The sequence below is a fragment of the Etheostoma cragini genome, chromosome 5 (assembly GCF_013103735.1).
Source record: "Etheostoma cragini isolate CJK2018 chromosome 5, CSU_Ecrag_1.0, whole genome shotgun sequence".
Classification (NCBI taxonomy): Eukaryota; Metazoa; Chordata; class Actinopteri; order Perciformes; family Percidae; genus Etheostoma; species Etheostoma cragini.
Window position 1 is genome coordinate 11,761,799 of NC_048411.1, and position 22,469 is coordinate 11,784,267.

Consider the following 22,469-nt stretch of genomic DNA (forward strand, 5'->3'; position numbering starts at 1 on the left):
ACAAGATAATCATCAAATCCCCTAGGCCTACTACCTGAAAAAATATTTCACAACACAGAACATCCGATCATCAAGCAAATTTAATTAAATCTTAAACTTTTAGAACTGTTTCAAAGAACAAGAAGCCTCAAAGACTTAAAAACTAAAAACACACCAAAAACATGCAATATCTGAGACACCATTGCTTTTAAAAATACTACATTTTAGAAGAGTTTGCCACGTGCCAAGTATACAGCTCAGTTGACAACATGAGCTCAGGTTTAAAGTAGAGTAGAACAATATTAGTTTAGCATCTTTGGTTCAGTGTCATTCATTACGTAAGTATTAATTAAGTAATTAATTAGATCACAGATTAAGATTATAGTCAAACCAGGGAAACTTAAAATCCAATGCTCAGGTCATGTCTCACGATCAGGATAATCCCAATTGTTAGTATACTAGGACCAAGAAAAAAACACGCAAGACCAAAGTTGCGAAATTATTTTTAGTCTGATACTAGAAGGAACTCCCAAGATTGGATTTTCACAAGTACAGCCTTGCTGAATTTAGGTTAAATGAAAAGATACAAATAAATAGCAGCTATTAAAATAATTAAATTTTTTAACACCAGTCATCCAAATAAATATGTAAGAATTTAATAATATAAGGGAGCCGGGGTAGCTCACCGGGTAGAGTGTGCGCCGTGTCAACAGAGGCTCAGTCCTTGCAGCAGCAGCTGCATGTTCAATTCAGACATGCGGCCCTTTAGTGTATGTCATTCACCCTTCCCTTTCATGTCTAAGCTGTCTGTCAATTAAAGGCCTAAAATGCCCCCAAAAATGATGACATACTATTTCACCTGAATCAGCATTTATAAAGAACTGAGGATCTAGGAAGAAAATAAAAAACAAAAAACACACCTGCACACAAGAAACAAACTCTCTCACACACACACACACACACACACACAGTCACTTGAACATGTATAAAATAAAATAAATACTAATATTGACTCATACTGTATCTAGTGTTTTCAGGTAAAAACAAGTTGTGCACTCATAAACAGCACAGCTTTGTGTAAATGTCATGCTATAGGCTCAAGTAATTGGACCGTGATTCTCTTCCTTCTGGTTGTGTGGTTGGTTAGAATGACTGGGCTGAAGGTATGGCTGCAGCTGAGCTATCATGCTATGGACGCACCGAGCCTTTTTGTCCATGATATCCTCCAGCTTGTGGACATATTCCCTAAATGCCTGTTAAGATAAGGAGACAGACAGTGAAGAAAGACAAAAGTGTGTATTCAATTCAAAATGTAATTTACATAAAGCTAGGCACTTTAAAAATGGCTTTGAGTTATTCTGACCATATCAGGTTGTTGGTACAGAAGTGCCCCCTCTTTACGACATAAAGCATCCATCTCTTCAAGCTGATTCCAATGGGACTGGACAATACGCCACCTTAATTTGGATTGGATTGGATTGGATTAGAAAAGAAATAGAAATGTTTAATTCAAACTAATAACCTCTAGGTTGCAATTTCTCTATTACTCCAAAATACACAGCATGTTTTCTAAGTCTGTCACCAAAGAGGTCTGTAAGATTTCTGTTTGTCTGTAGGATCATCATCAACTAGATTTAGATATCACCTAAATACAGTAAGGTATTATCAATATTTATAGTTGTAGTAATACTCGCTGTGCCCTGTTACAATGCACACTGGCCTGTGTAAACAAACTGGTGACATTTCTGGTACTTACTGGTCATGATCCAAGTCTTTTAGCGCAGACAGATGGACTTTGGGTCTTATTTGCTGATTGCTGGTGCTCTCTTGAGTATTTGAGTCTATAGGACCGTTTGGTTGGAGTGAGATGTTTGAGGTACTGAAATGGTTTAGATTTACTGTGTGACATGGCTTTTGCACTGTGTTTAACTGGCCCAAGACACTTTCTGACTGTGTTGATGAAATGGAAAATGCAAGTTTGTTATGCATATTGTGTGCAAATTCTGGTGGCATTTGAATGGCATGATTTGTTGTTAGTTTGTGTGAGCTGGGTAAACCAGTATTCCTACGCTGATAGACAGAGGAGGAGATGGACTGCATGACAGAAGTCTGCACAGAAGCACATGCAGAGGGATTAAGTGGGGATCCAGGCGTTCTGCTGCCCAGGACTTTAATAGCTGGCGTAGTTTGGGGTTTCTGATTGTTCTCTTTGTCCCGGAGAGAGACCAGCATAACCTCAGCAATAGGAGGCTTCATCGTATCTGGATTTAAAAAAAAAAAAAAAAAATAATAATAAAACACAAACCAGTTCTTAAGCACTAGTTATAACACACACAGAACTCACACTTACCTATTCCAAAATGGTCGTGTGTGGCACAACACATTCGCTCAGTGTCATTTGTAGCTGTTGTGGTGTCAGGGATGGGAGGGCAGTGAGTCTTTGCTTGTGGCAACTCCAAAAAAGACAGGTGTAATTCTACGTCTTTATCGGCTACAACTTTCCCTGCCATCTCCGCACATGTGAGACACTCTTTGTCCATTTCCCTTCTGTCATCATCTGCTCTTCCATCCTCAAGTGGACAGGTTGAGGTGTTGTACTGTTCCTTTTTGAGGAACGAGGCTGTGGCGACCTGTTGGTCCACTTGAAGCAAGGAGATGCTGAGGGGGTCCATGATGTAGCCGAGAGAATCTGCAGTCTCTTCTTGAGGTAAAACAGACATTTTGGCTTTGACCTTTGGATGGTTGTGTATCACAGTATAAGCTGGACTTTTAGATATGTTAAGGGGCTCAGGTGGTATTTTACATACATTCTTTGTGATGGGAGTAGTGACAGTTAGTGTGACAGATTGAGCTTTTGATATTTCCCTTCTGTTGGCATGAGCAGCCAACCAAGTTTGCTTCTCTCTACAGCTGCTTGATGGCACTCCCTGTTGAGCATTTTGCAATGGTAGAGGCATGGTAGAGGTAGAGGCAGGACATCTGGTATGTTTAAGGGAAAGATCACTGAATTTAATAGGGGTTAGGAGTGCGTTCTGTCCACAGGCCGGGGAGAGGGGTCGTTCTGCTGGAGCTTGTTGGTGGGATGACTCAACAGGAGGGCGGTTAAAAAGCCTGTTTCTGTCAATAGCATTGCGGGTGGACAGTAAACCAAAGCTGTCAGCTCCTTCTTGTTCCTCAGTACGCCACACCCCATCAGCTGGGACATCTGAGGCATTTAGCCCTTCCTCACCCACTTCTCTCCTCTCTAAGGCCTCTACAACAGCTGGCACTGCACCTGTCATCCTGTCAGCCTGCTCTGTCTCTGTTTTTGCCACCCAAGCCCACCTCCTGTCTTCTCCTTCCTCCATCCCAGCTGGCCTCCACTCTTCCCTCCTTACTCTTCCCTCTCCTTCTCCCGTTGCCTTCAGTGACCTCTTCTTTTCAGATTTATCCCATACTTGTCCAAATCTTGCCTCTGTTCCCTCCATAGATACACTCCAATCTTCACCACAGCTATCAAAGTCACCGCAACCAACGTCATCCTTATTTGTATTGCGGCTTGGAGAGGTTTCAGTTTGTGAGCAAATCTGTCCACTGGGGAAGAAAGACGACTGTCCACTGTTACCATCTGTCCCAACCTCAACCCTGGCTCGGTACGAATCTAAAACCTCTTCCAAACCATGATAAATAAGGGCAGAATCTGAAAAGCGGGAAGATTGTTGGAGAGAAGAGCAGAAAGATGGAGAGACAGACGAACAGATAGAGGCTTGATTAGAGGAAGACGTACATGTGGAGGGTGAGAAGAGACGGACAGATGAAGAAACTGATGAGGGCATAAACTGCTGCAGCTGCTTGTGATACTGTCTCAGATGCCTCGCTCTCTCTGTATGCCTTTCATCAACCTTTTGTAAGTCTCTTTCCCTTAGCCTTTCTACTTCACTACATATGACTCCACGGTTTTCCACTTGTCTTCTCTGTTCTATCCATCGTTTTTCCTCCTTTACTCCCCCTTTTAAAGTGCTTTTCTGGTTGTTTTTTTCTCTTTGGTAGAATCCAGATTCCCTCTGTACCTTCCACGAGTGAAGCTGCACATCTGTTGCTTGTCCCAAGACCAGCCCTGCCACAATGTTTTGGTCACTAACTGAGTGGTCTACACTGTCAATTCCTCCATACCTTTCTCGTCTTCTACCCTCCCTGCCATTTGCTCTCTCCCTCCTCTCCCTCTTATCACCCTTTCCCAGCAAACCCCTGACTGGTGTAATGTGTTCAAGTCCAATCCCTTTTCTTGCTCTTGCACTTGTTTCTTCTCCCCGTCTGCTGTTTTTTGGTGTGGAGCAGAAAATTGTGCACCCTGTGGCCAATCTAGTGGAAGGCATGGTGGGGCCAAAATCCTCTCTTTGTCTCCATAACTTTGGCTTTTTAGGGGGGCTTTTCCCTCGGGTGCCAACATTGTTGCCTCTGCCGCTGCTCCTGCCGCTGCTGCTGTTGTTGTGGTTGCTGTTGTTGCTGCTGTTGCTGCTGTTGCTGCTGTTGTTGTGGTTGCTGCTGTTGCTTCTGTTGCTGCTGTTGCTGCTGTTGCTGTTTGACAGGTTACGTTTGGGGGAGGGTATTGTCTTGCCCCTTCTTCCTCGTCTTAGTCCTCCCTGTCCCCTCAACTCTTTTACCCTATCAAAAAAATCAACATGTAATTTCTGTAAAGTGGTCAACACTGGGAGCGAGATGAAAAAAAGAAATCTTTGTATGTAAAGTGACTATGCTGTTTAAGTTTTCCCAAGTCCCAATTTGAAGTAAGATAAATTAAAAACATCCGGACTTTAAGATTCTTTTTTTTGTCATATCCTGATATCCCATATCACATATTCCATCCTTACTGTAAACACACACTTACCGGTCAGCGTATCTCAGCGTATTTAGTGTGTGTTCAGTTGCAATGTGACCAGGTGAAATGTTGGCAATCATGCATGTCATTGAGTCACCAACAAATGAGTCTTTTAAAACCTAGAAAGGGAACAATGGTATTTATACACTTGTATCATTAACACAACAGAACCACTGAAAATCATCACGTTTCAAAAGTCTTTGTACCTGAGTAAGTTTGCTTTGTCTGAAAGGTGTGTGGGACTGCTCTTGATCAAGCGACCGGATACATTCTTTAAGCTAAGAAAAAACAAACAAAATGAGAAGATCTCTAAGTGTGCGTGCCTGCCTGTGAGTGTGCATGTGTGTGTTTGTGTGCTTGTGTGTGTGTGTAGCTTACAGCTAACAGGCTCTGGTTGATCTCGGCTCCCTCCACGCGACTCTGCCTGTCGGGTTCTTTGGTATCTGATGCCCTCTCACTTCCTGCCAGGTCCACAAACCACATTCTACAGGGATGGACACAAACAAACACACACACACACACACACAAACACACATCATTTCACACCAATACTACTGGGCTGATTTGATCTACTATGTTATAATCCTAGTACTGCTTTAAAGAGAAAGGACGTACCAGTAGGGAAAGTGTCAGAAAGTGTGTGCACTCTTATAAGCTTACAATATAATAAAACACATGTTGGCACTCACCTTCCAGCAATCTGCTGGTTTGTATCTCTTAGCTGAATCTGAAGCAAGGCATGCGAACGAGAGGAGAGTGAATTCACTCCACTAGTCCCTTGTGTGCGCTCCTCTGTACCCTGTGAAATCACCTTTGTAATGGCAAGAAATAATGCAGGAGGGAGACAAGGAAAATATAAATTGAGATCTCAAAAGATGTTCAAAGACATTGTAGTAGTGAAACTGAAAATCGTAGAATTTGCCTAATTTGTCAAATTTCAAGTTGTTAAGGTACTCAAGACTCTGCTGGTACATCTGTAAAGATGTAAGCACGACATGAAGTGCTAGATAGATATTTACTGTTGAATTTCAATGAATACTTACGCACCTACAGGTACTATTGAGGTTTCTTGTGACAACAAAAATTGACCTATAGAAAGAAGCTAGATATTACAGGAAATGTTTAAATGTATCATTGGTACAGAGTTTGGGGGAAAAGATGTTGTAAAAGTTTAAATGCAAATGATTGTTACAAGAATAGAGATTTTTCAGTTGTCTTCCATTAATTTGGTAAGTTCACAATTTAAAGATGATACAACCAGGAGATTTTTACTTTTTAAATGGTAGATCTTTGATTTTGAAAACATATTAATGGGTTCTAAAATTTGGTGTGCCAATCAGAACACCATGCCGCTCTCGTGACTAGTACACAGCATGGACATGAGGCCACCTCCAACAGTGAGCTGACTGAGTCCACTCTGACATCACGCAGCCCAACAATGTGAACCACCTTCTGTCCATCTTCCCTGGCAAACAACCTAATGACAGAAGAAAGAAAAGGAGAGCGCTTAAGAGGGAGGAGAACTCAAGAAAGAAGAAAATTAAGGTTTATCACAAATCCAAGTATTAGGTAGTAAGTAGAGGTTCACTTTGATGATGATGTTACCAAAAAATAATAATCTGTAATAATAATTATTTGTTTTTTGACCATTTGCTATCTGGTCATATTTTATCTTTTTTTGGAGAGAGGCTCCAACTCAAAGATTCTAAAGCTCTTTATACACAACTATACACAACAAAACACACACGCAAACACACACACAAACACACACACACAGAATGCGTGGCACTATCTTTGTGGGGACCCGTCATTGACACAATGCATTCCCTAGCTACTTACCCTTACCTTAACCATCACAACCAAATGCCTAACCTTAACCCTTACCCTCACCCTAACCATAACCTAATTCTAACTCTAATCTTAAAACCACGTCTTAACCCCTAAATAGCCCTTTAAAAGTGTGAGGTCCAGCATATTGGGCCCACAAAGCTATCTGGACCCCACAAGTATACTGTATTCCTGGTTTTTGGACCCCACAAATATAGTTAAACAAGAACACACACACACACACACCTTTCTCTATGGTCCAACAGGTCGTATAGCTGACCACAGTAGATTTCAAAGAAACTGACATACACCAGCAAGGGTGAGTGGATGTGTGTGAAGGTGAGGTGAGCAAAAATGTCCCGGACTGCCAGTGCATACAACCCTGGTCTGACAGGAGAACCCAACATGGTGTGAGTTTTCCCTGCACCTGTCTGGCCATATGCAAAGCAGGTGGCCTTGCCTCTATGGACAAACACACAATGCACATAAAGATAATTAGGGACCACAAATTCATTGAAACACAGACCCCAAACTACCTACAAGAATGTACTTCAAGCCCCATGACTCATTTGGACTTTCTGTCATTTGGATAGAAAGGATGGTAGGGTGACAACATACACACCTCCATAAATACCACTGAATCAATGCTAACTTACCCATTGAGCATGTGCTGCACCAGAGGATATGCTGTTCTTCGATACACTTCTTCGTTGGAGCTATCCTCCCCAAACACCTGGTCAAAGTAGTATCTGTGCTACAGTGCAAATAGAGCAAGGGGCAAGGCATTAAAGAAACATACAGCATAATGATCTGATAAGGTGACCTTAAAGTAAAAATACACCCTATACATAATTCCAATAGTTAATCCTGAAATACTTTATTTAACAACATCACCATTAGATGATAAGGTGGGTTTATTTGGAGACACTACCATCTTTAGTTTTACTAACAGTATTGATACATGAAAAAAAAAAGTACTCAAAACATCTCCTCTGGACACAATATCTACCTGTAGTATGTACTGTGTGAGATCCACAGCCTCTTTTCTTTCATGGACAATCAAACACTCTCCACTCGGAGTTGTGACAACATCTGATGCTCCTTCCCTGCACTCCTTGCTTGTCAGAGGTCTTTTCCTTACACACACACTGATCCGCTGCCCCCCTGGTGGCCTGCAACACACCCCAAGGAAAACAATGCCAAGGAAACAATGCTCATATGCAAACTTAATGCAAACGTTATAATTTTAAGAGCCAAAATCACAAATGCACATGCAAATGCACAGGAAACCTTGCCTCAATGCAAGTGTTAGTAGCAGTTTTCATACTTAATATTACTTTCTGAACGTTCATGTTCAATAAATGTATTTAGTGTAACATACTGTAGCTGTCTGCACCTGCATGTGCAAGTAGGGAGTAACCACTAACTACTGACACTCACTTTTTGTTTGGAACAGGAGGGGAACTCAGTGGTAGTCCGTAGTTGTAGCCAGCTGTTCTCTTTGATTCATAAACAGGCGTTGGCTTAGCCGTGTGTTCAGTAGCCACGTTATTATCTTTCTGCCCGACTGCCCAACTGCTAAACCTATCTGGGGCCGCTGTTGCAGGCCTGGGTTTTGGTTGGTGAAATGATTCACACTTAGGTAATAATCTGATGTGAGAGTTGTACATGCCATTTCCTCCCATGGTGTTTCCTTCTGTGTGATGATCAGATTGATGACTATGGACATCCGGCCTGTGGTTGTTCTTTTCTTTGCGGGCATATACCGAAGCACTTTCAGTGTCAAGCTGCACAGGTATGGCTGATCCTTTGCCCTGACCTGGCACGTTCTTTCTGTAATGACTTGTGTGGACATGAACAGTGCCTTCTGGTCGAGAAGATAGCTTCAGATGATCATCAATGGTTTCAGAACTGAAATCAAGCCGTCTGCGAACACATGATGGTTTGGAAAAACCTTTCGCATCCTCATCATCATATAGATCTTCATCACGATCTCCACAACCATCATAAGTAAAGCTACTATCTGCTACAGCGTAGCCTATAGCATCACCACCATTAGAATTATAATCATTACTATCTTCACATTCAAGGTCAAGAGTTTTGACCATTTGAACCAGGTGGAAAAGTCGAGTCCTGTCCTCCATAGAGCGGATTCCCAGGACGGCATAGTCCTCCAGGGTCAGCGCTGAAAGGTGTGCTGCACGATGAACACCCACTGAGGTAAATCTGAAGGAAAGAAACCAGAGGGAGACAGATGGTCAAAGGAGGAGGGGACAGGGCAAATGTAAGTTTGAAAGTAATGTTAGTGAGCTTACCTGGCATAGTGATGCTGTAGCCCAACGGCCGTCAGACACTCATACAGGCTGAGTGACATTTCCTCCTCTTCCTTTCCTTTCCCTTTACTTTTTACTTCACTCCACCTACCCTGGGAGATGACATGTTAGTCTTTCCATCCGTGTGCCATACATAGCAAAGGCATGCAAGAAATGAATGTATAATTAGAGTAATTGTATGACAACAGGTTGAATATGAACAGAAAAATAACACAAAACTAACTTAAATTGCCTATACACAAGCTATCTACTGCAGTCACACTGCTGTCTCCAAGACAGCATGCCCTTGCTGTTTTCTCTCCCTCAGTGATTCCTGTCAGAGACTGATGGCCAATGGTCTAGTCGGTCTCTGTGTCGTTACTACCACCCTGCAGAGTTGTGGAGTTAAGCAAAAGCACACGGCACTGGTAGGATGTTGAAATTTGACACTTGGTTAGAATGGAGCCAGGGCAGCACAGTGCAGTCATTTTACACATGTCTGTATCGTAGCAAATATGATAAATATATAAGACTCAGACATGCATCTGTTGCTTCTTTGACTTCTACAGTAGTTTGGCTGACAGCTGCAATAGTTCTGCCATATGGCACATGAGTGACACCCTCTTCATATGCATGCATATGGAGAGTGCTGTTTATTACTGTGCTTATGAAACAGTAAACACAGCTTCAAATCCTCCCCCTCCTAGAGGGCTATATTTCCTTCATGCTGTGCCACAGTCCCTACAGTGAAAAGGTGTTCAGATTTGAGTGTCAGTATAACTGCAAATTGAATTAGGCTACATGAAGACAACCTGCAATAAAGTTTAAATTATATTTATGGCCAGCTCCGGCAAAGAGCATGAGGGGAAGTGGTTGTTGACTCTTGTCCATTAAAGGGGTGGTCTGTTGTGGGAACAAACAGACAAAAAAAAGAAATTAAATTTTAAATTTTAAAAAACCCACAACTTAAAAAAAAGGAAGGTTTTGTGTTTTTTAATTTTTTGCCAAATCAAAAAGAAAACACATTATACATTATCATGGGGTGCATGTGGTTCGCATATTATTTTTATGTTTTAAATGACTAACTGTAGAAACCGTAAGTTTCTCCAAATGACAAGAATAAAAAGAAAACGTAGGCCTACCTGTATCACTCCAGACTTTTTAGCAACAAGGCAACAGGTGGCCACGATCTGAACGAGTAAACCGACCCGACGACATACATTAATGTTTCACAAAGTTGCTTGCTTGAGTAGTATCACTATTTCCGTACACAAAGTAGGTCTCCATAGCTACGAAAACGGGCGCTTTCTTTTCCCGCTGTGGGTGAGCACAACTCCTGTCCAGGCCGGATTGGCTAACCCATATTAGGGTACGAAATTGTATCTGATTTGAATGCAGAACTTCATAAAGGACAGCCGGTCAAACTACACTCAATTCACCATGAAGGAGAGATAATCCCTCAAGGCTTAATGCCCACATACAAACCTACTAAGACAAAAAGCCTTCTCAGACTAAACCATTAGGACATTTGCACCACTGGCTTTACAGCATATAGCCTTCCAAATGAGAGCTGAGAAATGGACTACTGACTGAGAAGTATTTTTTGGGGTTAATTAATGATAAATCATTTGGATTATGTTATTGATTTATTTAGCTAAATCTATAAATATTGTATAGAGTAAGCGTGCGTGCTGGCAATTTGGTTTGCCCCTGAAAAATTACAGAAGGAAAAATCGTCATTATTCATTCAATTAATTATTACAATTGTATTTCAGATTTAATTACCATTGGTATTTACTGTATATGGCCTTTATATAGAGGCCTACCTCAACAGTGAATACACACGTGCATTCTTTCAGTATGCCTTGCACACCCTTTGCAATTTAGTTCTAATTTAAGTCATTAAGGATAAGGACGACATGGCCATGGAATCTCGTTCCTCAGCTCCTGTTTCACTGGGGACAACATTGGAGGTAACACACAACATTGGCCCTTGCTCAAACTTAGAACCCTGACGGAGTTTGGTTTGCATTTCAAAATGTGATATATGTTCAAACAAATATAGCTAGCTTGTTTCATACAGATACTAGGATATTCCTGTGTGTAAATTTAGCGAGATAAAGTCTCATGTCCCGCCCAGAACACGAAGCCAAATTCATCAACGAGCTGCCAGCGATGAGTTGCTAGGTTACCAGACCCATCCTGACTACCCTGGCAACTACCTACAGTAATTAGAGGTAGGACAGTTAGACGATCAAAAATGTGTAGGAGCTTAATTAAGGAGGAACTACTACTCCTCGTGAATGGCTGAGGGTTTGTTCTGTCTTTGTTGATGATTTTATGTATTCTGTATTGTCCTGATAGTGAGTGTGCTAGGTTTTAAACATTGTAACTGGGGAGAAAGAGGTGATTGGATTGCAGGTAACATCCCTGAGGAAAACAGACTATTATGTGTTCCCAATATAATCTGAAGTCCTGAACTACTCTGGACTAAGTCTACATTCAATAGATTCTGATAGTTTGTTACATGGGCAAGGTTTTTGGTCTCTATCTTGTCTTCCCATTTCTCTCTCTGTGGCACTTACAGCTAGTCTTGCATTGCAAGGCCTATTGCTCTCTATTTTTTTTATTTTTCATCTCTGTCACTCACATTACTTCTGATAAATTAAAAAAATGCATTTTTGAATTACCACCATTCAAAAATCCTAGGGTCTAACCCAAGACAACCAATGTTGTTTTCTCCTCCTCTCATCGTGACTTTAAATATTCATGCAGCATCATCTGTTCCCCTATTTAAAAGTGGAGGAAATGAAAGAAGCAGATGTTTGAAACATCTGGAACTCCATTGAGAAACATTTAATATATTCAATACTATTCTAAATATATACTGTATTGACAAATACTGTACTGCATGTATTTATGAACATTGTAAACCTACAGTGGTGAAAAGTAACCCAAACATTCTCTTGATTAATTTTCCAATGTAGATTCACCATAAAACACCATCATGTGCTAATGAATAAGGTGGCGGAAATGGCAGGACTATGACCTGCAAGTGAATTAAAGTGAATGAAGTCTAATATGTCTGCAATAAAACAACATACATTATAGAGCTGGACAATATATTGATATTATATCAATATCAAGATATGAGACTAGATATCATCTTAGATTTTGGATATTGTAATATCGTAATATGGCATGAGTGTTGTCTTTTCCTGGTTCTAAAGGCAGCATTACAGTAAAGTGATGTCATTTTCTGAACTTACCAGACTGTTGTAACTGTTCTAATATTTGCTTCTACCCATGTAATCATTTTATCCACATCACTAATGATTATTTCTCAAAAAATTCATTGTGTAAATATTTAATGAAAGCACCAATAGTCAACAGTAGGCTACAATATCATTGAGGTATCGATATTGTGGTATTTGGCAAAAAATATTGTGATATTTGATTTTCTCCATATCGCCCAGCCCCAATTCATTATCTATATATTTTGCTATTAATCATGTCCTCAAAACTGAAATTACTTCTAAACATTATTCTCATTCCTACCAGGAAGTGATCAGCATGTCTTCGGAGGAGGAGCATTCTCAGACTTCCTGTTCTTCTCCTCCCTCCTCCTTACTTCCCCCTGTCTCCCACTTAATTGGGAAGAAGGACAACATTGTCAAGGCCGGACGCATGACCAAGATGGTGAATGGATGCAGAGACGTACTGGTCCTGTACCACCAGGGGCAGCTTCATGCAATGGACATGCGCTGTTACCGTAAGCTCTGTGTGTGTGTGTGTTGACATAATGCATAAAGCCATAATTATAAGGCCTGTCCTCACCTATAATTTTCTTTCCCAGTTAAAACATTTAGAAAGACATTGACATTAATTCTATTATTTTTTGAACTGTGGGATTTACTTTTTGCAGTGACTCATCACCTGTTTGAAACACTGAGGCCTATAATGACACTCAAATTTGCAATTACAGATTCAGGTGGTGCATTACAACACGGAGACATTGAGGTAAATTGCATATTCTCAGAAAATTACCGTTGAATGCTTATAAGCTAATAACCTCTTTTTGTCAGTTCAGTGAAAAGCTCTTGTTTCAAATGTATAAAATAGTTTTCTTGTAAAACTGTGACTATAGCTGCTGCTGTCTCATCTCTCTAATCATCTTCTCGCTCAGGAGTTTAACGGGCGGCTGTGTATTGTGTGTCCGTGGCACAAGTACAAGATCACACTCGCAGAAGGGGAAGGGCTTTACCAAGCTGTGGATGATCCTACATCCAAACCCCTGAGAAAACACTGGCGCTCCAAGGGAGTCAAACAGCGGATTCACAAGGTCACTGAGGTCAACGGGAATGTATACGTAACACTGAATGACTCCAACGAGGCCATCGAGTCAGATGTCTATCAGACCGAGAAATACAGGACTGGCTTACCCAAGGCACAGCCGAAACCCACGCCCCAGAAATAACCAGACATTTAAGGATTTCTTAGAGACGTATGATTATTCAACCAAAAATACATTAATGCTTTGTGTTTGCTAAATAATAATTGGTATCGAAAAACTGTTCATAAGTGTGTTAGCCAACAAGCCTGTGCAATTCATATGAGTCAATCTAGGACAAAGAGGGAAATATCTGACAATAATGTATGAATCCAATTAGTAAGATGAATATCAGACATTCAAACAGTAGTTGCAGTATGTGTGTGATTTCAGTGAGTTTTGTTCTGTTTAAATATACTGTTCAGTACTGCTCTGATTGACACGGCTTGCAAGATCAGGAAACAGGGCGTTACTGAATACATTGAACACATCGGTAGGTATAATGTAGAAATGGCATTTACTTAAGAAAGTAATGTTTTCTAACACCTGGTTTTGCTGTTTTTTAACACTACACTGGGATTGTTACAGAATAGTGTGATTTTATAAGTATTAAATGTTGTATAATATACGGTTTACTTTTGGTAGAAAGAAATTACGACTAATTATTTTTATTTCCTAATGTCATGAGAAAACATAAGGGAAATGTTATGGTGTCATTGTGTTATTTGTCAATATATACATAGCTACGTTCTTCTGAACACAATTCAACACAAGTCAAGATCAGAAGTGTATCTCTGTTGCCAGAGTCGTATGTTGCCCAGCTTAATATCCTCTTAATAGGAAACATCAAGACCTTTAAAAGGGCTTTTTTTTTTTTTAGCCTACTGATGTTATACTGCTTGAAACCTGTGCTTTTAAATTTTCGGGCAAGATAGTTTTCCTTTTTTTCTTCAGACATTGATATTTTAAATTAACTTTTATTTCAAACTGCATTTTAAACGTTTATCTCCCTTAATTTGTTTGTTTTTTGAACTGTGATAGTCCTCACCAGTCTTTTGCCATGTTAATTTATAGCGGGAAAATAGGACAATGGAAACATAGGAATGACCCTGTCAAGAACTATAGATGCTAAGTACTTTTTACAACCAAATCAGCTTGTAAAATATGATGCATTATTATATATTAAACTACCCAACAGTATACAGTATAGACAAAATAAGCTCCACCTCAACCAACTACAACATTAAAATGCTCGTTCCACGTTATTGTATTAGTAATAACAAACCAATAATATATATCACAATGTTAGTGGTTGTTTCTCTGCATAACAAATACATTTACACATCTACATTTTGCCAATTCTATGTCAAAACGTACTTACTTGTTTGCTTACATAAGATTTTAAAGGCGGGACGATTTTTTACTTGTAAATTAGTCATTTTTACGTTGTTGTATTGCGACTGTATAGTCAAACACCTGTGGGTGTACCATTTGTATGAAGGTATGGATTTAGGTCACATCAACAACAAGCGACGCTAGGTGGCAGCAGTCAACTGTGTTGAACCAAGATTATAATTAGGAGAAGAAGAAGAAGGTCGCAGCCTGGTGACGCGTTGGATACTGAACAATGCTGGCTGTATTTTCACGAATGACAGTATTTTAATAAACTATACATTATCCGAATATCCAGACTTTAAAACGGTCTAAATTTTGTAGATATTGTGTAAAGTTCCAGATCCTAGATGGAAGCTAACAGAAGATAAAGCTCCAGGAGAAGACCACAGATAACGTTATCACTTTGTAGTCTCAAATATCTTGCCGTAATGGCATCAGGTATGTCTTTCTTGCTTGTAACGTTTACTATTTGAATCTTATGTAAAGCACTTTGAATTGCCCTGTTGCTTGAATATGCTATACAAATAAAGCTGTTTTGCCTTGTTTAGCCAGATCCCATTAATACACTTATTTCACAGTTTGCATGTGTTGCACATTCAATTTTTAAGAAAAGACTTTTTTCATTGAGCTGCATTATGTTAAATTGTTTCCAACATTTTTTCAGACGATGAAATCAATCTGCTGGTCATCGTCGTGGATGTGAATCCGATTTGGTGGGGGCAGCAAGCTCAACGTGAGACAGAGGTACTACTATTATGTCTGATATTATTCTTAGTTATGAACAGTTTTCATATTGGAGTTTCTAAATGTGGCTGAGGCTAAACAACCTACTGTCCTGTGGTGTTTGTTCAGCTCACCCTGTCGAGGTGTCTGGATGCAGTCATGGTTTTGGGGAACGCCCACATTTCCATGGCCAGGACTAACAGGCTGGCTGTCATCGCCAGCCACTGTCAAGACAGGTACCTTCATAGAACAGTGGTGAAGAGTAACCAAGTACATTTACTGTAGTGGGAGGGAAATCTTGTAGATTTTACTCCACTGCATGTATTTAGCAGCTATTGCTGAAAGTTACTTTTCAGATTAAGAATTTACAACAACAAAAAAACAGATAAAACACACTACTTTGGTTTGTTGTGGGCTCATCACCGCTTGTCACGTTTCAGATGTCATGAGTTGTTAGTTCCACCAGTCTTTGAACTTCTCACATTCTTTCATTTAAATAACAGCTTGAGGAGAAGGTATTTTATTTTCAATATTTCACAAAAAAGTGAAGGTTTAGATCAAAGTACAAAAAAACAAACACAGTTGTTTAGCATAACTTCATCTTTTCGTCTTTTTCTTACCCATTAATCACCTCATGACCTTCCAGATTTGTGTCGTGAGCCTTTGAAGGAGGCTCCACCATTAGGCTGGATACCCAAGGTCTATACTACCTAACAGTATTTGAAATGGTAAAAACTACTGTACCTCCGCATTAATCAGCATCAACAGTAAAATGCTGCTTACAAATGAATGTATCAGTATAAACAATCAAATATATATGATCATATATTGCTATAAGTAATTTCCTTAATTTCAGATTTTGGGATCAATAAAAAAAATCTAATCATATATCACTCACAGAGCCATTTATCTGCAGAAGCAGCACTTCTACTTATAACAGAGTATTTTTGCATCATTGTATAGATACTTTTACTAAGTAAGGATCTGACTACTACTACCACGACTGTCAGTTTCCAGTATTGAAGTGCCGACTGTCTTGATGAATGTAACCCTTTTGCTTATATGCACAGTCTCACCAACTTACTTTATTTCAGTCACTTCCTATATCCCAAAAAGAGCTGGAGAGCGGGGGACAGCGGGGGGGAAGATGCCTGCTCCAGTGGGGATGGAAAATATGAACTCCTGGCAGTCGCCAATAACCTTATTGCTGAAGAGATCAGGAATGTTATGTCAAAAGGTAAGTACAAGTCTGTTTTTGTGTTTTTATTGCTTCACCTGCTTTTATTGTACTTACCATGGTTTTATTGGAAAGTGTCTCATATATAAATAAAGTGCATTATTATCATCATTCTGGGATAGGGGGAAAAAAACCTCTGGCTTGTTTGCCTTTCCTAAAATAAATCACAATCGTCCTGTGACGTACCCTGAATGCAGCGGTGAGGCCTTTGCAAAAAAGATAGCGGAGATAGGGGAAGGGGGGGGAGAGAGAGAGACTGCTGTGTTTTTCTAAGTGTTCATTCAGAGCTTTATTTCAGGTGTTTAATAATGCTGGGCAGTGTGGGTGACTCCTTAAAACGTCCAGTGTGTCTTATGTGATTACAGCTGAAGTGAAAGGAAATTCAACTGATACTTTTTTGGCTGGATCCCTTGCCAAAGCTCTCTGCTGTATCCTTTTTAATAACAACCATTTAGAGTTTTATCATTTATGACTTGGACTTTGTTTTTTTTATTCATTAAGATCAAATAACAAGTAAAGCAGCTAACACAAGAAAAAAATAAATCCCATTAATGAATGACTACAAGTGTATGTTGGACGATAAAAGCGGTGATGGACTTTCCCTTGCTGAGATAATGGATTCCTTTGCTGGTCCAGTTGAAAGAAATGTCTGCTTGTTTTTCATTACTTTCTTTTTGATGACTGTGGCTGAGAGAGAGGCAGAGGTGTTTTCCTAACTGTCCTTAATACTTCAATCAGATATTCACAGAGTCACAAAAGACTTGGACGGTAATTCAGTGTTTTTGATTAATAAGCTTAATGATGCTCTTCAATGGATTCCGTTTTTCCTTTCAATACTTGTTTTAATTAATGTCTTTTTGTTTTTTAGCTGGACAGGAGATAAAATCAAGAATATTGGTAAGCCCTAAATAGTCTAATTTCATGAGCGCTTTTGCTTTTATTTCGCGACTTGAACACCACCTTTGTATTTTACTGGACAGGTGATAAAAGCAGCTGACGACTCGGCCCTCCAGTACATGAACTTCATGAATGTCATTTTTGCTGCTCAGAAGCAGGTACATTTATTGGTCTTGAATGTTTTCTGTCCTCTTTACTTCTTGAATAACTTGTATATTTTTTTCAAAATAATTTGTTTTGTCTTTAAAAACAGAACATCCTGATAGATGCCTGTGTGTTGGACTCAGATTCGGGTCTCCTTCAGCAGGTACATTTTTACGGCTTTGTTAGGACTATGACAACACTGTAATTTAATACTACAACCTGTATCGTGATGAGAAGTACCATATAAGTCATGAACCTGAGAAGAAGAGACTTAATTAATCTCACACTGGGGAAATTCCCTAAAAAATACCAAACTATGGAATGATATTTGGTAGCTTGTAGAAAGATTCAAGTATTCATATTAAGTGGCTGTCACACCACTTTTGTTCTGTGGGTGTGGTTTTGTGACTGTATGGGCTGTGTGGGCTGTCCTCACCTGTGTAAAGAAAGAAAAAAGATATATATTTGGTTGTTTGTCTTGTAGGCTTGTGATATAACGGGAGGATTGTACCTCAAGATACCACAGAAAGTTGCCCTGGCACAGTACCTTTTGGTGAGAGATTTCCACATTTCTGAAAGTATCACCTTTGTAGTATTCAGCTTATTTTTCTGTAAAGAGGGCTGCTTTGTTTTGATGATGGCGTTTTCTGAACAGTGGGTGTTCCTGCCTGACTCTGAGCAGCGTTCACAGCTGGTGCTGCCACCGCCTGCACATGTGGACTACAGAGCTGCGTGTTTCTGCCATCGTAACCTCATTGAGATCGGCTACGTGTGCTCAGTTTGTCTGTCAAGTAAGTCAGATTCCCAGTTAAAAGAAACAAATGCATGACCACTATCTTTATATTACTGGCCAAAGCTGCAGTATGTTTTTGTAGTGATGCTTTTTTCCTGTCTCTTTAAGTATTTTGCAACTTCAGCCCTATCTGCACAACTTGCGAGTGAGTCTTTAAAATATGTTTAAATACATACTACATACATATACTTTTTCCTCTGAACGCTATTGGTAAACATCTAATCATCTTCATTTTATCTGCATTATATTTTTCTTTTTAGGACTGCCTTCAAAATCCAGCTACCACAGATGGTAAAGCCCAAAAAGAAGAAACTCAAACAGCCTACATGATTAATGCTATGATTACAGTAGATAGTTTTATTTTTTTGATATTAAGATTATGCTATTTTGCTTGCTATACATTTTCACGAGTTTCAGGTTCATGCCATCCTGACGTTTTTCTTTGTAGAAACAATTGTTTTCTAGTCCATAACAATATATGCAAACATTAAACATATAAACAAACATTTGTATTTATCATTTGTCTGAGTTTAGTTTCACCAATGTTCACATTAATAGAAACAATTGGCGCACACACACCTTTTAGTTGTTCATGATGTTGGATAAAGGTCATTTACTTAGCGTACTCTACATGTTAATAGAGTAACTGCTTTTGAAAAAGAAACTGGGCGTTTTTGTGATGTACATTTTTATTTAATAAAAACAATAGCTATATGTTCTTAGAATATTTGTCACACATGAATCCATCCTTATGTGTTAAGGTGGAAATATTTTAGTCCAGTAAATTGTTTTCAGCTTTCAAACTGATGGAAAAGCAAGAAAATCTCACTAGTTTACTCAAAACAAAATCTTTTAATTGCATGTGCAATAAATATTTTGGTAATGATTAATCTTTAACCAATATTCCCTGGACAGGTCATCTTGACGAAAGTAGTAAAATGAATTCTAAGTCTCCAGTCATTAATTTTCAGTGTCTCTTCAGCACGTCGAAACACTGCGAGATATTTGATTTTTTGATTTTGTAATGCATATCCTTAATTAACCCCTATTAATCTCTGGTATCACTCTTACACCAAATATACCACTTGCACACTAGATAAAGCAATAACAGTTTCTGAGTGAATTCATTCTACTGAGAGAAAGACGCTAAGACTCCTTATGCCAAGAGTCAATATGTTAGATTTTAACCAGAGTAGTATAAGATAGCAATGTTTATTCAGTAAACTCAGTATGGCCTCTGAAAAAGAAGTACTGTGACACTTTATTTTCATATATCCCATTTGGGAGACAGCCCTTGTATAAAGATATACTGTGAATATATTGAGAAAATAAACAGGTGAAAATGTCTGCAGCATGTACAAAGTCAGTTTGAAATCATCCGGGCATATCATAGGTGGAGGAAGGTGTTGAAATACTGCACAATGTCATGGTGATCATCGATGGATTGGAACAATGTTGCATCTGAAGAAGAGAACAAGGACAGACTTGTGACTAATGTAAACTACTTTTTACTTGCCAATCATAAATAATGCACCTTAAAGCTATATGTGGAATTCTAAGTCATGACACCAACAGTGTTGGCGCATCCACGTGACCAGCCTTTCCGTGGTTTAGTAGTGGAAGCCCCCACCCCCTCCTCCACGCAGCTGATAGTAGCGTTTAATCGGTCAAATCAAGGAGGACACGGTAATTATCACTTGTGCTTATGCGCATGAATGTCATCGGACTTCATCGTTTTGCAAACGTAGTCTTACTGACGAATACAGAGAGAGTTTTTGGTAACTGATAGGCGTAATTAGCTATTCATTTGGCAAGAGCTTGAATATAACAGGCGTTCATTAATATAAAATAGTTGCGCACTAAAGCTTTAAGGTGGATGTACCAAAGAGTATTGCCAATTTCACTGCCAAAACATATTTGCTCAACTCACTAGATACTTTTCAGCAGCTCTTGTTCCTGTGGGCTTCACAGCTAATCAACTTGACTGATTGAATATGTGCCAATCCGTAACATGACTGACTGTGTCTGTACAGTAGGACTCACCCCAGCAATCCTCTGCCTGACCATCGCTGTGGAGTCAGGTTCATCTGAGCTTTCTGGCCATCCCGGATGACTGAGACACGTAATGGTTTCTGTGAGAGGACATGATATTGCAGTTTAGATTCCAGATATGAGGTGTGTTCAGCTAAATGTAACCTATGGTTAAGGTCTGGTAGGTATGAAAACATCTAATTCAAAGAAATCTGATAAAAAGGAAATCAAACCGCTAGGTTTCATAAATCATTCTTGGAAAAAAAGAGTTAATTTAGACAAACTAGCAAAACAATACAATTACCAAAACATAATTATAGTGACAAATGATAAACAAAAAAGTTGTATTACTGAACCAAAAAAGCAGTATGTCAATAGCTTACCCCTTCACTGTGTTCTACCACAGAAGCAATATTCTGGAGGTTCTGAAAGTTCTCTGTGTTAACGGAACCAAACTCAATGATTTCATCACCAACTCTGAGCCCCTTTGGGAAGAAACAACCAATTACTAAAATTCCCAGGGACAGAAAACAGCTATGTTTCAACGAAGTCTCAACCTTTAAGAATTCTGATGGTTTATCGGAAACATCTACCGGATACAGAAGCACAGATCACATTACTCACAGCTCCACATGCAGGCGAGCCTTGTGTCACAGCATCCACCCGTGCAAAGGGAGGAGGAAGAATGACCTGTTGCTCCATGGCCTCCCCCTGGTCTCCTGCCTCATCCCCTCCCCGCTTGGCTTTCTCTCGAGCATGTAGCTTGTGTAGAGCTTCTTCTATCTCCTCCATGATGGCCTTGTGATCATTCTGCAGGCCTGAAAGACACAAAGCATTACTTTGGAAATTAAAATAATTGGTTGCAGTCCTAGTTTGACATAGGCGTATAAGCTGGTGTCATTTAAAAAAAATAAAAAAATAACAAGATTTAGTAGTTAGTATCAGTCCAAACTAAATAAACTGCCAATATTTGGCCAGTTGTGGAACACGCATCATGTAATGTATTTTTCTGACAGTATGTCAAAAATGATCAGAAACTACTCTAGAATACTGCATTTTGGTGTCACATATATGTGGGGATACATCAAGTACTGGGTTTGGTTAAAAAAAAACAATAGGTATATTGCTATATTGCTCGGAATGAGAATGCTGTTTGGAAATTATAATTGGGGCATTGTCTACTATCTAGACCGTCACATACCTTGTGTTAACAGCTGAGTTACAAGAAGTTGTGTTCACAAACAAAGTGAACCGAATGTCCCCTGCTATCATAGAAAACACTAGAAACAAAACACGCTGCTGCTTACATGAAATACTGTGCCTTGCTGTCCTGATCTGGTATAAATTAACATCTGCTCGGGGGAAACCCTCTGCGTCAACCAAAGGACCTTCAACTCCGACACGTTGCTGTAAACATCAAGAAAGAAACCTTTAACGCATTCACAATTAATTAGCGTTAATGCCTGTATTAGCATTAGCTAGCCTTGTGTTAGCTTTGCGCTGCATGTATTTCTAATTGACAAACTTACGTCTTCCAAAACATCGTGATAAGCCTTTATCTGCTCTTCAATTTCATCTTTCCTTTTAATTAGGTCTTTTACATCATCCATTGTTATTTCTGAATATCCAGCATTATTTTCCCCTGTCATCTTCATGGCTGCACGTAGCTCCACCAACTAGAGGAATGGTACTTCCTGTTTACGACACCGCACGCGCTTTACTGCCCCCAACTGGTCAATGAAAAAAGAAATTAATTGAAATCCAGAATTTTCCACCCAAAGTGCAGTCCTGTAACCAAATCATTTAAAATCCTTATTTTACAAGATTCTTATTAATATAAAATGTTCAGTAAGTATTTAAGTATTTAGCTCCCGTATGGTATGCAACCATGTAATAATATAAGCAACTGACCATACCTGTTAGTATTTAAGCAGTGAAATAAC

At 39.4% G+C, this 22,469-nt stretch overlaps 4 protein-coding genes across 8 annotated transcripts; 2 read left to right on the plus strand and 2 right to left on the minus strand.

The window, feature by feature from the left end:
• Positions 1-195: 195 nt before the first annotated feature.
• On the minus strand, positions 196-10,511 carry LOC117945379. 2 transcript variants are annotated; one of them, XM_034872836.1, is made up of 16 exons: positions 10,119-10,511; positions 8,980-9,084; positions 8,105-8,890; positions 7,674-7,836; positions 7,321-7,418; positions 6,911-7,126; positions 6,227-6,314; positions 5,527-5,648; positions 5,216-5,321; positions 5,044-5,115; positions 4,847-4,956; positions 4,506-4,623; positions 2,330-4,427; positions 1,736-2,240; positions 1,343-1,436; positions 196-1,232 (listed from the first exon to the last, which is right to left on the minus strand). In XM_034872836.1, the coding sequence occupies exons 2-16, from the start codon at positions 9,036-9,038 to the stop codon at positions 1,077-1,079; spliced, it is 4,791 nt and encodes a 1,596-aa protein (XP_034728727.1). In that variant the 5' UTR covers positions 9,039-9,084; positions 10,119-10,511; the 3' UTR covers positions 196-1,076. The 2 variants fall into 2 exon arrangements, with proteins under 2 accessions (XP_034728727.1, XP_034728726.1); XM_034872835.1 differs by having other exon boundaries at positions 8,980-9,089.
• Positions 10,512-10,890: 379 nt separating this feature from the next.
• Positions 10,891-13,515, plus strand: LOC117945386 (Rieske domain-containing protein-like). 3 transcript variants are annotated; one of them, XM_034872846.1, is made up of 4 exons: positions 10,891-11,213; positions 12,538-12,748; positions 12,962-12,996; positions 13,163-13,515. In XM_034872846.1, exons 2-4 carry the CDS (start codon positions 12,550-12,552, stop codon positions 13,451-13,453), a joined length of 525 nt encoding a protein of 174 aa, XP_034728737.1. In that variant the 5' UTR covers positions 10,891-11,213; positions 12,538-12,549; the 3' UTR covers positions 13,454-13,515. The 3 variants fall into 3 exon arrangements, with proteins under 3 accessions (XP_034728737.1, XP_034728739.1, XP_034728738.1); XM_034872848.1 differs by having other exon boundaries at positions 10,891-10,995; XM_034872847.1 differs by lacking the exon at positions 10,891-11,213 and adding an exon at positions 11,271-11,289.
• Positions 13,516-14,874: 1,359 nt separating this feature from the next.
• On the plus strand, positions 14,875-19,302 carry gtf2h3 (general transcription factor IIH, polypeptide 3). 2 transcript variants are annotated; one of them, XR_004656790.1, is made up of 14 exons: positions 14,875-15,139; positions 15,366-15,445; positions 15,554-15,660; positions 16,519-16,661; positions 17,027-17,089; positions 17,400-17,429; positions 17,530-17,558; positions 17,642-17,716; positions 17,812-17,865; positions 18,187-18,255; positions 18,358-18,493; positions 18,604-18,640; positions 18,756-18,912; positions 18,952-19,302. XR_004656790.1 is itself a non-coding variant. In XM_034872844.1 (13 exons), exons 1-13 carry the CDS (start codon positions 15,130-15,132, stop codon positions 18,823-18,825), a joined length of 903 nt encoding a protein of 300 aa, XP_034728735.1. In that variant the 5' UTR covers positions 14,875-15,129; the 3' UTR covers positions 18,826-19,302. The 2 variants fall into 2 exon arrangements, 1 of the variants encoding a protein (XP_034728735.1); XM_034872844.1 differs by having other exon boundaries at positions 18,756-19,302.
• Positions 19,303-19,688: 386 nt separating this feature from the next.
• On the minus strand, positions 19,689-22,251 carry psmd9 (proteasome 26S subunit, non-ATPase 9). The gene is made up of 6 exons (XM_034872845.1): positions 22,056-22,251; positions 21,834-21,933; positions 21,151-21,344; positions 20,910-21,011; positions 20,539-20,627; positions 19,689-19,956 (listed from the first exon to the last, which is right to left on the minus strand). Exons 1-6 carry the CDS (start codon positions 22,179-22,181, stop codon positions 19,929-19,931), a joined length of 639 nt encoding a protein of 212 aa, XP_034728736.1. The 5' UTR covers positions 22,182-22,251; the 3' UTR covers positions 19,689-19,928.
• Between the last annotated feature and the right edge of the window lie 218 nt (positions 22,252-22,469).

Bases quoted from the DNA above. Each gene is read 5' to 3' on its own strand.
- LOC117945386 (XM_034872846.1), top strand. From the start codon at position 12,550: ATGTCTTCGGAGGAGGAGCATTCTCAGACTTCCTGTTCTTCTCCTCCC. The intron at 12,749-12,961 runs GTAAGCTCTGTG...TTGCAATTACAG, and splicing joins AATGGACATGCGCTGTTACC to ATTCAGGTGGTGCATTACAA. The intron at 12,997-13,162 runs GTAAATTGCATA...CTTCTCGCTCAG, and splicing joins TACAACACGGAGACATTGAG to GAGTTTAACGGGCGGCTGTG.
- gtf2h3 (XM_034872844.1), top strand. The intron at 17,559-17,641 runs GTAAGCCCTAAA...TTTACTGGACAG, and splicing joins AGATAAAATCAAGAATATTG to GTGATAAAAGCAGCTGACGA. The intron at 18,494-18,603 runs GTAAGTCAGATT...TGTCTCTTTAAG, and splicing joins GTGCTCAGTTTGTCTGTCAA to TATTTTGCAACTTCAGCCCT.
- LOC117945379 (XM_034872836.1), bottom strand. From the start codon at position 9,038: ATGTCACTCAGCCTGTATGAGTGTCTGACGGCCGTTGGGCTACAGCAT. The intron at 7,837-8,104 runs GTGAGTGTCAGT...GGTGTGTTGCAG, and splicing joins CCTCCTGTTCCAAACAAAAA to GCCACCAGGGGGGCAGCGGA. The intron at 5,649-6,226 runs GTGGCCTCATGT...GCCATTACAAAG, and splicing joins CAGTCAGCTCACTGTTGGAG to GTGATTTCACAGGGTACAGA.
- psmd9 (XM_034872845.1), bottom strand. From the start codon at position 22,181: ATGAAGATGACAGGGGAAAATAATGCTGGATATTCAGAAATAACAATG. The intron at 21,934-22,055 runs GTAAGTTTGTCA...TGATGTTTACAG, and splicing joins ATCACGATGTTTTGGAAGAC to CAACGTGTCGGAGTTGAAGG. The intron at 21,012-21,150 runs GTGAGTAATGTG...TTCTTCCCAAAG, and splicing joins GCTCGCCTGCATGTGGAGCT to GGGCTCAGAGTTGGTGATGA.